Source organism: Orbicella franksi, chromosome 7, assembly GCF_964199315.1.
Source record: "Orbicella franksi chromosome 7, jaOrbFran1.1, whole genome shotgun sequence".
NCBI lineage: Eukaryota > Metazoa > Cnidaria > Anthozoa > Scleractinia > Merulinidae > Orbicella > Orbicella franksi.
Genome location: NC_138151.1, coordinates 2564120 through 2578794, shown reverse-complemented (window position 1 = coordinate 2578794; position 14675 = coordinate 2564120). Strand labels below are relative to the sequence as shown.

Here is a 14675-nt window from a genome sequence, read left to right as displayed (position 1 = left end):
TTCAAATGAGTTCAAAAATGAAATGGAAAGGATATTATAGTCTCCTTATATCAAATGGTAACCTTCCAATAGTGAGACCGCTGACAACAGAAAATGGTTCATATTTGTTCCCAGTCTCTCGCTTATCGGCATATTTGAAGATGGCGGCCTGATTGAGGGTTCAGATTGAGCGATCAGAACAGTCCATTATAGTCGGACATCAGCTGTAAAATGCCTCCTAAAAAAGGAAAGGGTGGTGGAAAACAAGATAAAGGAAAAGGAGCAGCAAAAGGCAAGTCTGTTTCATCGCTGGAGTAACGACAGAGTTAGATCCCTAAATGAAATGAAATGAAAACTTTATTAATTTAATTAACGTGTCGAAGAAGTCTAGCTGAGGCTAAAAACCCTCTACTAATAGGGGACATTTAAAGTAAACGAAATAAATTGTTAAAATTTAAACACCTAAAACCTGACTATTTACAATGCATGAAATTTAACTACCTCATTTACACTACATTAAAAGACTGAAATTTAACTACCATATTTAATAATCATCTTTGGACGAAACAGAGTCTAGAAAAGCTGTCTGATCTCTCAAATCACATGCTGTTAATACAAACAGTTAAAGAGTTTTTCTTTTTGTTTGGGACACTTTCATTCTGATTCTTTAGGGGGAGGGGGCGGTGAGGATGAGGGTGCAAGTGGAGGAAAGACAAAAAAAGGAGGAACAGCAGTTAAGGTAAGCTTATGTCAGCTCTAACAATGATATTTCAGAATCTTATTTCTCGTCACCATATCATCACAATTTCAAGCAAACAGGTGATGAGAATGATGAATATTATAAACTGGGGCTGTTGTCTTGATGTACATGTACCACCAAATTATCAGAACTAAAAAAGGAAAAAGAAAGGAAAAGTAACATTTCACTGACGTTCCCTTACCCTTGACACTCAGGTGCGGCATATTTTATGTGAAAAACACTCAAAAGTTATGGAAGCTATGGCAAAATTAAAGGATGGACAGAAGTTTAATGAAGTTGCTTCAGCATATAGTGAAGATAAAGCAAGGCAAGGGGTATGTACATGAGTTATTTGAACAAAGATGTGTACAATGTTCATGACTTCTTGGTTACAAGTCAAGTGGCTCACAGAACTGTTACTTTCACTAGTTTCCGTAGTCCTCCTTGGATTGGACGTTAGATCATATTTACAAGTTATCTTTCTCAGCATACTGTCAGTTTCTACATTTACAGAGGCTTGACTGTCATACCAGGCACAGCGCAGTGATAAACAGTGATAAACAGTGACCATTTTCAATTTTTATGTGTGGGATATTATGTCTGGTACAGTGAAACTAAAAGTGTGACGCTAGCATTTTAAAGTTTGACCAAATCATTGTAATCCAGTTTCTTCCTTTCCACTATTAGTCACTCACCCTTCCTAAATATAGATTCCATAATCATTTACATTGAGATTACTCTAACCAAGGCCACATGACAAAATTTTCCGGAAATTTAATGAATAAAAATCTTGGATTTTAACAATAGTTTTCCAACAAATTATCCAGTAATCAAGCTGTACATTACAAAGGCAACAGATTTGTGGTCATTTTGATTAGTAACCATTTTAAAACTTTCAAAATGCCAGTGGTCAATTTGCAAAGAATTTGCTTGAATGGGCTTGGTTGGGGTAGTTGAACAGTAAACCTCTGACAACTACTGACTCTGCCAATTTTCTTTATAAAACTGTTGTGTGGTTGATTTTTGACTGAACTTTGTTTCATTGTCAATCAGGGTGATCTAGGATGGATGACAAGAGGATCCATGGTAAGAAACAAACGTCAGAATAATGCTTATCATTATTTTTAGACATGAATGTTACAAGTGCAACACTAAAATTTGTCAATTAGTGACATAACTTACAATATTTCCTCACAATTTACATTTACAGATATAATAATATACATGAAAAAATTACTCGATTCTGATTGGCTGAGAGCAGTGCAGTTCAAGTGTAACACCAGTGCAAAAAGTGTAACATTAGTGCAAAAAGTGTAACACCAGTGCAAATTACACATCGTAACTCTAGATTATGATTGGCTGAAAGAAAATAGGAAATTTTCTAAGCCAATGATATCATATAAAATGATGACGAAAATTTAGTGCAGAAACTTTGAAAAAAGTTTTCTCGAAAGAGAAAAGATGGCTTCAGGAAAGGTCTACCGGCATTTCCTCCACACAAATTTTTTTTCATGTTTATATTATTAATAAGTAATCATACGGTTTTTCTCGTTCAATTTGGAATTAATTTGCACTTGTGAGCTCTTAAAAAAGCTCAAATTGCACTCGCCGAAGCGGCTAAGGCAATTTCAGCTTTTTGAAAAACTCACTCGTGCAAATTAATTCCAAATTGAACTCGAAAGCGTATGATTACCTATACAAATTACAGCTTTTTTATGTTTACAGTGTTGAAATAACATGTTTGGGAGTAGATTAAAGTTTTGACATAAGCATTCCCTCTCATCAGGATTTCGAGGAACCATTGTACAGGCTTAACCCGTTCACTCCCTGTGAACCTAAATTTAATTTTGATTTGTGAGTCCATTTTGTTTCTCATTTAATAGGTTGGTGCATTTCAAGATGCAGCTTTTGCCCTGTCCCCGAGCTCGGTAGATAAGCCAGCTTATACAGACCCCCCAGTCAAGACACAGTTTGGTTATCACATTATTATGATTGAAGGAAAGAAATAACAACTGGATTTTACTCTTTCCTCAACAAAAATATTCTCTTAACATGGAAAAAGGCCAAGTTTTGAATTTGTTACTGCATCATTCAACCTTGAAAATGAACTGTCTTCCAATTTCGTGAAAGATGGAAACTCTTTGCATTTCTGACATGGATAGATTCCAAGTGTTTCCCATTGTCATCACCAAATCAAGGAAAAAAACAAACATACCCAAGGTGATACCGGGCAGTGAAGTAAATGGATGTTACCTTTTTATTTTTTGTTCAAGAACTGCCTGATGCACCACTAACAATTTTTTACTTACTTATGTTAAAGAGCACTTTTATAATGATGGACTTAAAACTAAAACCAAGAAAAAAAGTACTTACGTCGGAACCCATCACAGTTCTGGCAAATAGTTCAGTAACCTTTTCCCGCAGTCTGGTGAATGCGGGAAAATAGCGTGAACCACATCGCGGTTGGTTTTGTTCTAACGCCTAATTGGCTGTTTAGAGCAGAGCACGATTCGTCGGTCACTATCAACTAGCCAACACACAAAATCAAAACTATCGCTAGCAAAACGCTCTAGGTTTTTGGGCTCGTGTTGGAATTGCCGCGAAGTAAAAGACATCAATACAACAGACACCCTAGGGTAGAATTAACTGTCCATTGTAGAGAAGTAGCCATTGCGGGTAGGTTTCAATAGCCATGAACAGTATGGATCAGAGCACAGTCGTGACGAAAAATCTTTGGCATTGTGGAGAGGTGGCCTTGTAGAGGAGATTCGACTTCAGTTTGTTGTGTTCACTATTGTGAAACGTAGAAACTGTTGGAGCTCGTCTCATGAATTAATTAAATTCAATCTTGTCCGGTCTATCTTTTGAAACTCTGACGCCGTTTAGCTGTACCCTCTCTCTCCCCTTCCGTTCCATCCTTTCGCAGGCTGGTACAACTCATTTTAACTTCCACTGTAAAAGAACGGAACAACAAGGCTGCGAAATAAGAAGATTTTATCGCTTGTTTTCCGCTTAAATTAAACCGGATGATCGGTGGCTGTGTGCTAGAAATGATTCTTATCGAATTCAATCTTGAGCAGAAATCACAAAAAGGAAATGAGCTGTTTCAGTCCCAGTGTAAAACATCGTTATTCAAATTAAGCCTCAACAGGAGTACTGAATAATTAGTTTCGAATTAGTTTATATCCTAGAGTTGGATTGAAACTTATTTCTTCGTATGCCTTTCGGGTATTTTGGTATACCGTAAGTTCTTCACTTAAGAGTAAATTTTTCTTTTTTGGTTACCATTCCACCTTTCTATTTTGCTGGGAACGAAAGAGCGTGGCGCATTGTTTGATGATATTTTATATTTCACCATAAATGTTATGTGCAGAAGAAACGTGCGCCTCGAAACACATAAATAGCCAAAGGGTTGAATCAGGGCGGAAAAAGGCCGGGTACATATAAGCGCCCTGGTTGAATCGGGCGCGTGGCGTGCGAGGAGTGTGCGCTAGCAGCTTGCTATTTTATCTCGGCTCGAGTTCTCAACACACATTTTCCGCGCGTGCCACCTGGAACTCACTCTAAGTTCGTAATTGGTCACACGAAATTTAAATTTAATTGCAAACTTCTCGATTTTGCATTGATTGACGTGCTTACGATGCCCAATGTATATACAAAGTCCACAGGAAGTCATTTCTCGGTTGTGCTACTTTTTGACAATATTGATTTAGTTTACGTTAAAAGAATAATGTATACTGTTTAAAGTAAAAGCAATCTCCAAACATAAAAAGGCACAGAAAATAAGGATCAAATACTGCCTTCAAACAAATTGCAACTAATGGACCAAGCGTGATGTTTTTGGATAATTACTGTTCACTACGTGCTTCGAATGCCGACCTAATCCAACGCAAGCAACGCAAGTGTCCATTTTTTAAGGAAAAAAACCCAACACACGAGATGCATGCATGAAGTTGAACAGGAAAGTATACGTTTTTCGAAATTGTTCCCCAACTCTCCACACACTGATTTGATATTAGAGCTTCGGGTTAGAGCCAAGACCTTGTTCTTAGAAAAGGTACGTTACTCACCCATCAGTGCACATTATTCTTAAAGCATTTTAAATGGATTTGACAAGCTGCTGCTGGTCGAAAATTTCCGGAGGTCAACCTTAACCTGCTAGGAACAAGAATGCCATTAACGTAAAATGACAATATTTTTAGTGGTTTAAGACTTACACGCAAACTGTCCATAAAGAAGTTTTCGATGCATATGAACTCGCTTCTTACAAGGACGATAGCTGGAAAAAAATTATTTGACTTTTCGATAGACGGTTTAAAAAAGCTTTTTAATTACGTGTGTCTTGACATGTTCGTTGATTAAATCGCTATCTGATCAGTTTTCTCAGTCAGAGGACGTGATCTGGTTCAAAAATAAAAAGCAAAGAAAAGTCATTGCAATGTATTTCCTGTCACATTTCAATTTATTTGGTTACAAACAAAAACAAATATAAATTTTTAATTACCTAGCCTGTAGCAAGTTATTAAGTCTGAGCACGAACACAGTTTGAACTCATATTCAAGGAAACATAATCTTTAGTTTTCAGTTCCAGAATTAAAATAGGAAAAGAATAGTGTGGTTTAAGACTGCAGTGACATTCAACTTATGACCTGGCAATCAGGAGAAATCAGTTTTATTCCTTGTCTTCAACATTTCTGGCGAAAAAAGAATCTTTGCTAAAGGCCTTGTATTATCGAAGTTAAAGTGATATCTTATCCAGACCTCACGCGGCGAAGAAGAAAGAGAGGGAATTAGGTTGGAATATCACGACCTTCCTTTTGAAAAAACTCTTGAGGTGATTCTTATTTTTCTTGCCAGCGGAAATAACAAACTGAATCATCGTAACTAAAATCATGAACTTTCCACACTTCAAAGCTCCATGGTCCACGGTCAGCACAACCCTAGGCGGTAATCTTGCCACCAATTTTAACACTGATATATATATATATATTTTTTTTTTTCAAGTTCTTTTCATCTCCGTTTATTTTTGTATCAGAACCCGCGTCGACATTTCCATTTCGTTGTTAACATCGATTAGTTGTAAAATTATTACTGAAAGACTCTGGTGTGTTCTGTGCGACTGCGATAAGTCACTAATAAGTTTTCAAATTACCGCTGCAAGTTTCCTTCCTTTCTAAAAGAAAATTATTTATCTTCTTTGAGTAGCTTTTGCCTCCCTTTAATTGTTATGTTTTGTTAAATCAAATCACAAGTCGATTGCAGTCTCGCTTGGTTTCTAATTCTTTTTTTTTTTTTTTTTTTTTTTGCTTTTGTCATCTTGTGAAATATAATGTAGCTTTTTTTCTTCTTCTCGTCAAATACGCGATAACGATTCCATTCCGCGACAAAGAATTGAACCGAATACGCCTACACGAAACTCTATCCGGTGTGGCGGAAAGCCCACAATAACCAGCTGTTATCGCCTAGCTTATACCTCAAAGCCGGTGTTGAATGAAAACAAAACAAGCAATTAAAGTCGCATGATGCTTCGAACTTTCCATCTTTCTTCTCTCTTTCTAAGCTGCAGCAAACGGTCTGCTTTTACATATTCCTTGTACCTTTCATATGGCAATAACTTTGATGTTTTTATATACTTTTCTCTTACTTTATTTAACCACGCACGCGAAAAAAAAAAAGAATTTAAAACAATGATCGTTAGAAGATCTTGAAACTCGTAAATCGATATCTGTAAATTCTGTGAACATTGAAAATGTCAGTGTGTTTTATAGGATCAAATCAAACGCGGATACCAATTCATGGCTTGAAGATCGTGCGACTGATTAAAACCTCCAGTCGAATAAGTTTGGTAGGTAATCGTCTTTGAGGCAAGGTATCAATGGCCATATTATTTTAAAATCCTGAGATACAGGCAAACAAGAGTGGAATTAACAACAAAATTCAGACGGATTTATTGATTCCGGCTATGTCCCTGTCATTTTAACTCGAAAAAGTTTCCTTCTGAAATTGACATCTACAGAACAAAAATAATGAGACTTAGGAACTATGTAAAACTAGGGTTGATTAGGGAGTCAGTATTTGCCATTCTAAAGCTTATTGCTCGATCTAGTCAGTTATTTTAAACCGACGTCAGCAGACCGTAATCCGCATTTTATGACTATCAAAGTAATGGGAAGCCAAGCGAGAGTTATCTTTAGGTTCCATGCAAGAAACGATAAAAATTTGAATTTGGAATTATCCTTTCAACCCCAATTTTTATTCCTCTTTTTCGTTAAGGCAAAATACTCTATTTAGGACAAGGGTGAACCACAGAAGAGTGTCAAAAACTGATTCATGAAAACGATATCTTTTTCCTTTATTCGAGGACGACAGACTTTATAAGGAAAAAAACTCGACTTGAAAATGAATGGAAAACAGTCAATCAACAAAATTGGCATATGCAGTTTTCAGAGGGGCCCTGCATACATAAAAAGCTAAAAGTTAAACCAAAGATAATTTTCGGTCACAAAAACAAAGATAATTTTCGGTCAAAGCTATTTTTTTTTTATTTCACAGTTATACACCTCAGTTGGAAGCTACAGTTTTCCATTTATTTATTTAGTGTACCATTAACCTGAAATGACACGAAAGTCAAGTATTAGATTTTATTCGTTGGACCACCATGTTTGTTTCAGATTTTAGCACTAATCATGCAGTTAAGGAATGACACAGAAATCTGTTTTATCCGGTATTACGTTTCCTTTATAATCTGAAACATCGCCATTCTGCAGTTAATCTGACCGATCTCAACTGGAGCTATATAGAGTCTAAAAAAGGAAATTTACTGCTTTACAGTCAGATATTAGCTTACACCGACACGGCTTTGAAAAAAAGGATTACGCTCCTAAAATAATTATAATTTTTCTGTTATTTCCAAGAAACAGAGCCTCACCGGATGCCATGTGATGAAAGTGTATTATCAATTCACGAAGTTGAAATATTACAGGCGTAACTAAGAGCACCTGATCTAACTTCAAAAAATTCGAAAATCAAGTTCTTTAGGATATTCTTCTCGGTTTTCACTCTACAGAACGGATTCGAATTCTCTATTTCGCCGAGGAGAAAAAAGCGTCTTTGATTCCTAACGCACTTGTGTTGCAATGTTTTATTTTCATGAACATTTAACAGTGTTCAATTAATCGTACCGCTCCAGCAAAACACATGAAGTAAGTCATTTTTTCAACCCGCTCTGTTTTTTGGCAGCTATCAATGATAGTTTATGATGAAAATAAAGAACTACATTGATTGTGTCTATGGGCACATAAACGAAATAAGGAACAAAAATTATGTTTAAGTACTCTTGCAATATTGAACAATAAGAAAGACAGTATTTTACAACTAATGCACCAAGTATTATGAAGTTTCTGAATAATTACCGTTCGGGATTTTTAAAGGCTTTGAAAGTAACCTTATTCATAAAAGTTCACTTAATGAGTTGAAAATAACTAATTGGAATTGTGTTCATTGCGCTAAAACACAACAAAACCCTCCATGCACGCTAACTAAAATCTTTACGGCACGATTAAAATCTAGAGATTTCTTGAAATGCGCGTGTAAGGTTTGTTTCATGATACTGCTTGGTGTGTGTGACGAGTCAAATTGACATATTCAAACAGGATCCTCTCTCAGTGACAAGAGAAACTGGGAAAGAAAATAAAAATTAACTTTCCCGCTGACAGTTCAGAGAAGCTTTGTAAATTTCAATCAAGTGTTCTGTCATATTGTTTGACCAAACCACTACAACTGCTCTATTGCAGAAAATTATGTTTTCTCTTTAAAATTTGTGCTTCGTGTAATGTAACTCTTTAGCTGGATAGCTCACCTTAACATATGCCTTTACGCGCACAAAATCGGTTGTTGAATATTCGCCAATAGAAATGACCGGTTAGAGGTAAGAAAAAAAGGGTGTATTTTGCAGGGGAGTTTGTTTCCGGGGATATTTCCAAGCGCTTTCTAAAATTTATAACACTATCCTGACAATCTCGTCACTGTTTCCCACAAATTTATTCACAAAAAGACAGCTCTTCCGGGGAACAAAACGAAATATGAAGAGAAAAGTATTTTTTAGTATTTTACACTCCGTCGAATGTAACTTACGCAACATTATGGCAATCGTGCTCTCTCTCCTATTTGAAAACAGCAAATCTGAACTTTGTCAGATGCAAATAAGAGTAAATTCTTGAAAGCTTTTTTCGTTTCACTTTCCCAAAATAGACGCGCGGGACCAATTTACAATTAAACAAAATAAATAAAATTGTTACAACACGAGGAGATAACCACGTACTCAATAGGAAAAAGATCAAAATATGGCGGGATGTGTCATTTTGAGGACTTTAACGCCCCGCAACCATTCCTCAGGAAAGTAACCTGTCACTGTTGCTATGGTTTCCGCGGTAAAGCTGCTGCATTAAAGGGTTTCCCACTAGACATCTTCATAAGAACAACTTTCCGGTCATTATAAAAAACACGTCAGAATACGTCGAAACTAACCAAACAGGACCATGGTGCTTGTTTGCACTAGAAGCACTCGTTTGTGGATAGCCAATCCCCTCTCCACACTTTCATTGGTGAATAATGTAAGTCCAGCAGGGATAATTAGCAAGTTTAGTTTTGAATTTTCCTGAAGCAAGTTTGAACCCCGAGAGCGCTAGAAAGGAAATGACCGAGAATCAAATCTCTTATCTGTTGAAATCATTATAAACTCGTTGCCAAACAGCTGTACTTCAAACATTTCACCGACTCATCACAATATAGAAACTCGATAATATACACAATTGGTACAAAAAGACGGTTTCTTTGTTTGATCAGACAGACAAAAAAGACTGAACAGGTCGAGGATATTAAGAGAGCTCGCTTTAGTGAAGACACAATTCTACTTCAAGATTGTCAGCCAGCCTTGTGAGGCCAAATCAACCCAATTAGAGAAGCAAACCGCACGAGTTTCCTTTGAAATTTTAACAAGACAAATTCGTTGGCTTTCTCCGATCTCAGCACCTTTCGATGCGGGCTTTCTCCCAACGTGCGAGGGAGAGCTGTTTTGGAGAGTAGCCTCGCTAATGCACGCCTAAGACAGCAACTACATTCCAGCTGAAACACTTCAAATTTACTTTAATCTCGCCGTGGGGTTTTGTTTTCTACGCAACCATCAGAGGAAGAAAGTTAAGGTAACTCTATTGTCAATTCTGAAGGATCCAAGAGTGTTTATTTTGTTTTAGTGGCTGATGTAGGCGTTTTTACGCGAAACGGCTCAGTTGGAGGCGAAACAAATAACGTTGTCTACCGATACATTAGTAAAAATTTCGATTTTAATTCACTTAATTGCGACACTAAACAAGAGAAGGAGCCGCGCTCTTGCCGACAGGCTAAAAGCCAGCGCTCAAGGATACAAACACTATCGCAGAAGATTGAATTGGTGAAAGCACAGTCCTTCCATCAACAGATGCTTAAAAAGTACTTCGTGAAAGAATTTAGCATTCTGTCATTGAGAAGATCAAGTTCCTGTTTCCTTGAGAAGAGTTAGTCATCTGGAGACGAGAACAAGTGTCACACAAAAAAAACAATTTTTCATTTTACACGCTGCCAACAGAGCCATCGTGTAAAACTTATCATTCAAACAAACTGAGACGACCTAAAACCTAAAGCTTGAGGGCTGAAGCCACGTCTAAACTACACGTTTTGCTTGTACTACTTTCCCTTGGTGAAAATCATCGCCTTTGGCAACTTCAAATATTGTATCGTGATTGCTGACGGCGGATTCGTTGATGTGAAGCAAGTTATCGCTGGCCTCAAAGATAACTCGACTGAATCAAACCTGCGACCACAATCGTGTTAATCGACACCACAGTTATAAGAGACACGTTGTTTTACGCCGCGCCAAAATGACGACGAGTTTGGTGAACAACGTCTCTTACTTCCCAAACACAACGGCTACACCTCCTTCTGTGTCCGGTGATGTCACAGCTGACACGTATTTCAACCCAGTGTTCGATGGGCTGTTGATTGTCCTAAGCGTGTTGGTTGTCGCCATAAATCTGCTGGTTATTTCTCTGTTCTTTCACAGAGAATATCTGCAGACAAAAACCAACAGTCTGCTTATCAGTCTGGCCGTGTCCGATCTCTTGGTTGGGTTACTGGGGATTCCACTGAACATTGCCTGCAACGCGTTCCTAGAGGAAGGAGTGTGCACCGCCGCTGCTCTCATCTACCGGTTCATTGCCGTCTCCACTATGTACCACATTCTCGTTGTGACTTTGGAGAGATACATCTATGTCATGTATCCCATGAAGTACATCAACATCGTGACAGGACCTCGGTTGCTTATGGCTATAGCTGGCCTTTGGCTCTTATCAATTTTCTTCTCGCTTATTCAACTCGCGTGGGAAGACCCAACGAAATTCTTCGAACCTCGCGACCAAGTCTGGCGAAACTATGCGCTGGGTTATAACATCTTCGGTATCGTGTTCACTTTTTTTCTCCCAGCTGTCTTCATGGCCATCAGCTATGTACGTATGTTCATGGTGATCCACCGGCAAATTAAAGAAATCCGTGGCCTTTACAACACGCGTAACGGAGTAACCGCAAACCAGCGAGCGCCGATCGCAACTGAAGCTCGTGCTCTGTTCATCTTTGCTCTGATGTTGACTGTCTTCATAGTTTGCTGGCTGTCTTTCTATGTGACTGGCTTTCTGATCTTTATGATGGACTTAAGGTCGCTACCCCATAAAGCGCTTATGGCGTTTGATTATATTCGTTTTGCAGTGGCGTTCGTGAATCCGATTTTGTACGCATTTCTCAAGCGAGATTTTTCCAGGGCTCTGAAATCTTTCTGCAGAAGAGATGGCGTGCAGCCCGGCGAGATGGCCTCGTCAAATTCAATCTCTCGCTTTCGCACTATCACGATCAACTTTTCACTGTCGAGATCTTCAGACATGTACAGAGATTAGAAATACTAAAGGGTGTTTTAGCATATCGGGCTCTTCCGCGCGAAGCCATGGTTTGGGTGGTCTCCAACCAGCAGAACTAAACGACTTTGAAGGAGACTTGTTGAATGATTTGTTTCCGGGAAGATTCACGACAGCACTTCAACGGAAAGTTGCGTCTGACGGAAAAAAATTAGCAAATAAGAGAACGGAATAAAAACTGAACTGAAGCAGTACAAGCAGTAGTTTCACCTGATTAATACGAGCTTGTGTAACAAACACATTTTCCCCGTGTAGGTTCTCGTGTGCGGATGGGTGGTGATAATCGGCTTGCTTTTCTTTGGCTAGTTGATCAGCTCACGCACGGAACACTGAAACCACAAAATAAACTTTGACTGTGAACTTTGCAAAATGCGGGATCTCCGTTCGTTTCAAGTCATGCAATGCATATTGGTTTGACAAACATGAACGATTGTACCAGCCCCATTGCCGCGCGAAAATGGGCAAAAAAACTTTAATGAGGTAACGAAGTGTCCTCCGTCACAGCGGCGAAACATGGTGGTATGTGTGTTTTCTCATTCGCTCAGTGAAGGTCCACTATAGGAAACAAAAAAGAAACCTTTATAGTTCGCAGGTGTAAATTGATATCGTTCAGTGTTGAAAAGTGAATCCAATAAGACATCAGCATTTATGAACATTCTATAATATAGAGTTAAGGGTGTGAAAAAGTTTGGATGTTTTCGATTTTTTGCGGTAGAGCACAAGGATAACATCAGACACAGTCGTAAAAACTGACCTAAATTTATTTGAAAAAATTTTCAGTGGCTACGGTAGTTAATTCCGGTTTCACTGTGCAAAGATAAAACATGTTTTCTCTCTGAGGGATGAAAAATGACTTGTTTACGCTGTAAAGGTGTGATTATGTTACGGATATCGAGTTAATTTTATGTGTTTTCCGGTAGTTTGCCGAAACCTCAACCGCGAAACACACAAAACAGAGCTGCAGCCAGCCAGCCTTTTCCATTATCAAAATTGACAAGTCATAAAACAGTACCAATTGCTGGCGTAATTCCTGCCTGAATTACTTTTTCAATGAAGAAATTCTTCAAAACAAAGGACCGCTTTCCTTTGCTTTTAACAGTTAAAACAAAACGCGTACAATGGCAAACATAACAGAAAGAACTAGAAAAAATATTGAATTGTTCTTAACTTTGCAAGGTGTGCGACGTGTTTGCCTATTCCTTGTTTTATTTTCGCGTTGTTTGTTTTCCTTCTAACACAAATAGTAGATTTTTAAAAGCTTGCAGTTTATAAGGTTGAAAAGATTCAAGAGGCATCTATTCCTAAGTGTACTGAGTGGAAACCTGATAAAAGTTTGTTATTAATGCTTCGCTCTAATAGAAAACTTATTCGTTTTCCTTCAAGACAGATTTCTCATGATAAAAATTCTATATCTTTCTTGTCGATTAATGGAAATTTTGCAACACTTCCGTTCGCGCCTTGGCATTTTACATAATTTTCAAAGGCAAACAAAACACAAAATTTAAACTAAGTCGAAAACTCAAAATACGCTATATAAAACAGGATTCTTTATTGAAAGAAAGCTCTTCCATAGTCTGAAAACGAGAACTTGAAATGTCACTTTTAACAGTCTTCTTTGAACGCTTCGAAATGATTTGATCAAGAAGACCAAACAAGACGCAAAAATATATTCGTATTTTAATAATGACACAAGTTGGTATTCTCTTTAAAAAATATAATGTTAAAATGTACAAATGCAACGTATCTCTCAAAAGGCGTCCGGTTTTTACCGTCTCCAAAATTGCCTGTAAATTAAAAGGTGATGTTATCATAAGAAAAGCCATGACCTCTCGGCTTCCTCCTGAAAAACCGATGAAAAGGCTATGCAGTTTGCGAGCTTTTCATTCGAGGGAAATCAATGTAAATGTGTTTGCAAGATACTCAGCTAGGTAGTGTAGCATGTAGTGTATATAGTTCACGGTATTTTCACGACTAATGTAAACTGTTTTTGTGTCAGATTGTACAGCACATGTTACATTGAATAAAGTACAGCAACATCAAGCAAGTCATGTTTTAACAACAGCTGAATCAATAATCATAACCAACATTACGGCGCTTTTACATAACGAATTCGTCGATGAAAAACAAAATAGCGACATAACACGATACTGGTCCAATATTTACACATGACCGCATATTGTTTCGGATGAAGAAAACATTATGAAACGAACGATCCGTGAAATTATCATTTCCTTTTTTACTCTAAAAGGCTTTACAATTTTCGCAAGTGGAACAGAAAGCAAAGGAAAGAAAACACGGCTGCACGATTGAAACCCGTGACTCGATTTCTGAACGCAACAATTTAAAATTGAGCTGACTTTTAAATTGCCAACTAAAAGCCATTGTCGTCCTCATAGTCACTTGGATCTCTTGGCCGACAGAAAAAAAGTCGATTGATCAACTATGGTCGTGTGAAACAATCGTTACAAGCCGTTGAGACTTGACCACGGTCCTTATATTTTGGGGCATTTTATTCACGATGAAGAGGAGGCATATGAGCAAAGATGTATATTACTGAGTCTCTATATTATTATTTTTCTAAAATGCATTCTTCGCTCAATGCAAAAAATGGCTGCTTGACTAATGGGGTCCACGTGTCCGCGCTCCTTCATTTTCAAACACTTGAGCTTTCAAGTAAAGTTCAAAAAATCTTAATCACCACAATGAACAGTGAAAAAGATACCCTCAGCTTTGAAGTGCCTTTCTTTCGTTTTTTTTTTTTTTTTTTTTTTTTTTTGCCTCTTTCTGTGGTTTGACAGCGGTCCATCATCTTTGAAGCAATCTGTACCACCCTCCTCACCCATCCCCCTCGTCCCAGTCCACCACACTCGGAGTTGCTGGCATCGGGCCGAGCACTTGCACTCAAAAGTGAACGGAACTCTGAGGAGTTAAACTCGTGAGCGGATCTTTGCACATGAACG

General features: G+C 37.9%; 2 protein-coding genes across 2 annotated transcripts; both read left to right on the top strand.

Annotated features, from left to right (window-relative positions):
* The first annotated feature begins 133 nt into the window (after positions 1–133).
* LOC145492063 (peptidyl-prolyl cis-trans isomerase NIMA-interacting 4-like) lies at positions 134–3093 on the top strand. The gene is made up of 5 exons (XM_081471380.1): positions 134–271; positions 651–718; positions 934–1053; positions 1772–1804; positions 2602–3093. The coding sequence occupies exons 1-5, from the start codon at positions 211–213 to the stop codon at positions 2725–2727; spliced, it is 408 nt and encodes a 135-aa protein (XP_081327506.1). The 5' UTR covers positions 134–210; the 3' UTR covers positions 2728–3093.
* A 3261-nt stretch (positions 3094–6354) lies between these two features.
* Positions 6355–14606, top strand: LOC145492056 (adenosine receptor A2b-like). The gene has a single exon (XM_081471373.1). The coding sequence runs from the start codon at positions 10633–10635 to the stop codon at positions 11695–11697; it is 1065 nt and encodes a 354-aa protein (XP_081327499.1). The 5' UTR covers positions 6355–10632; the 3' UTR covers positions 11698–14606.
* Positions 14607–14675: the final 69 nt, after the last annotated feature.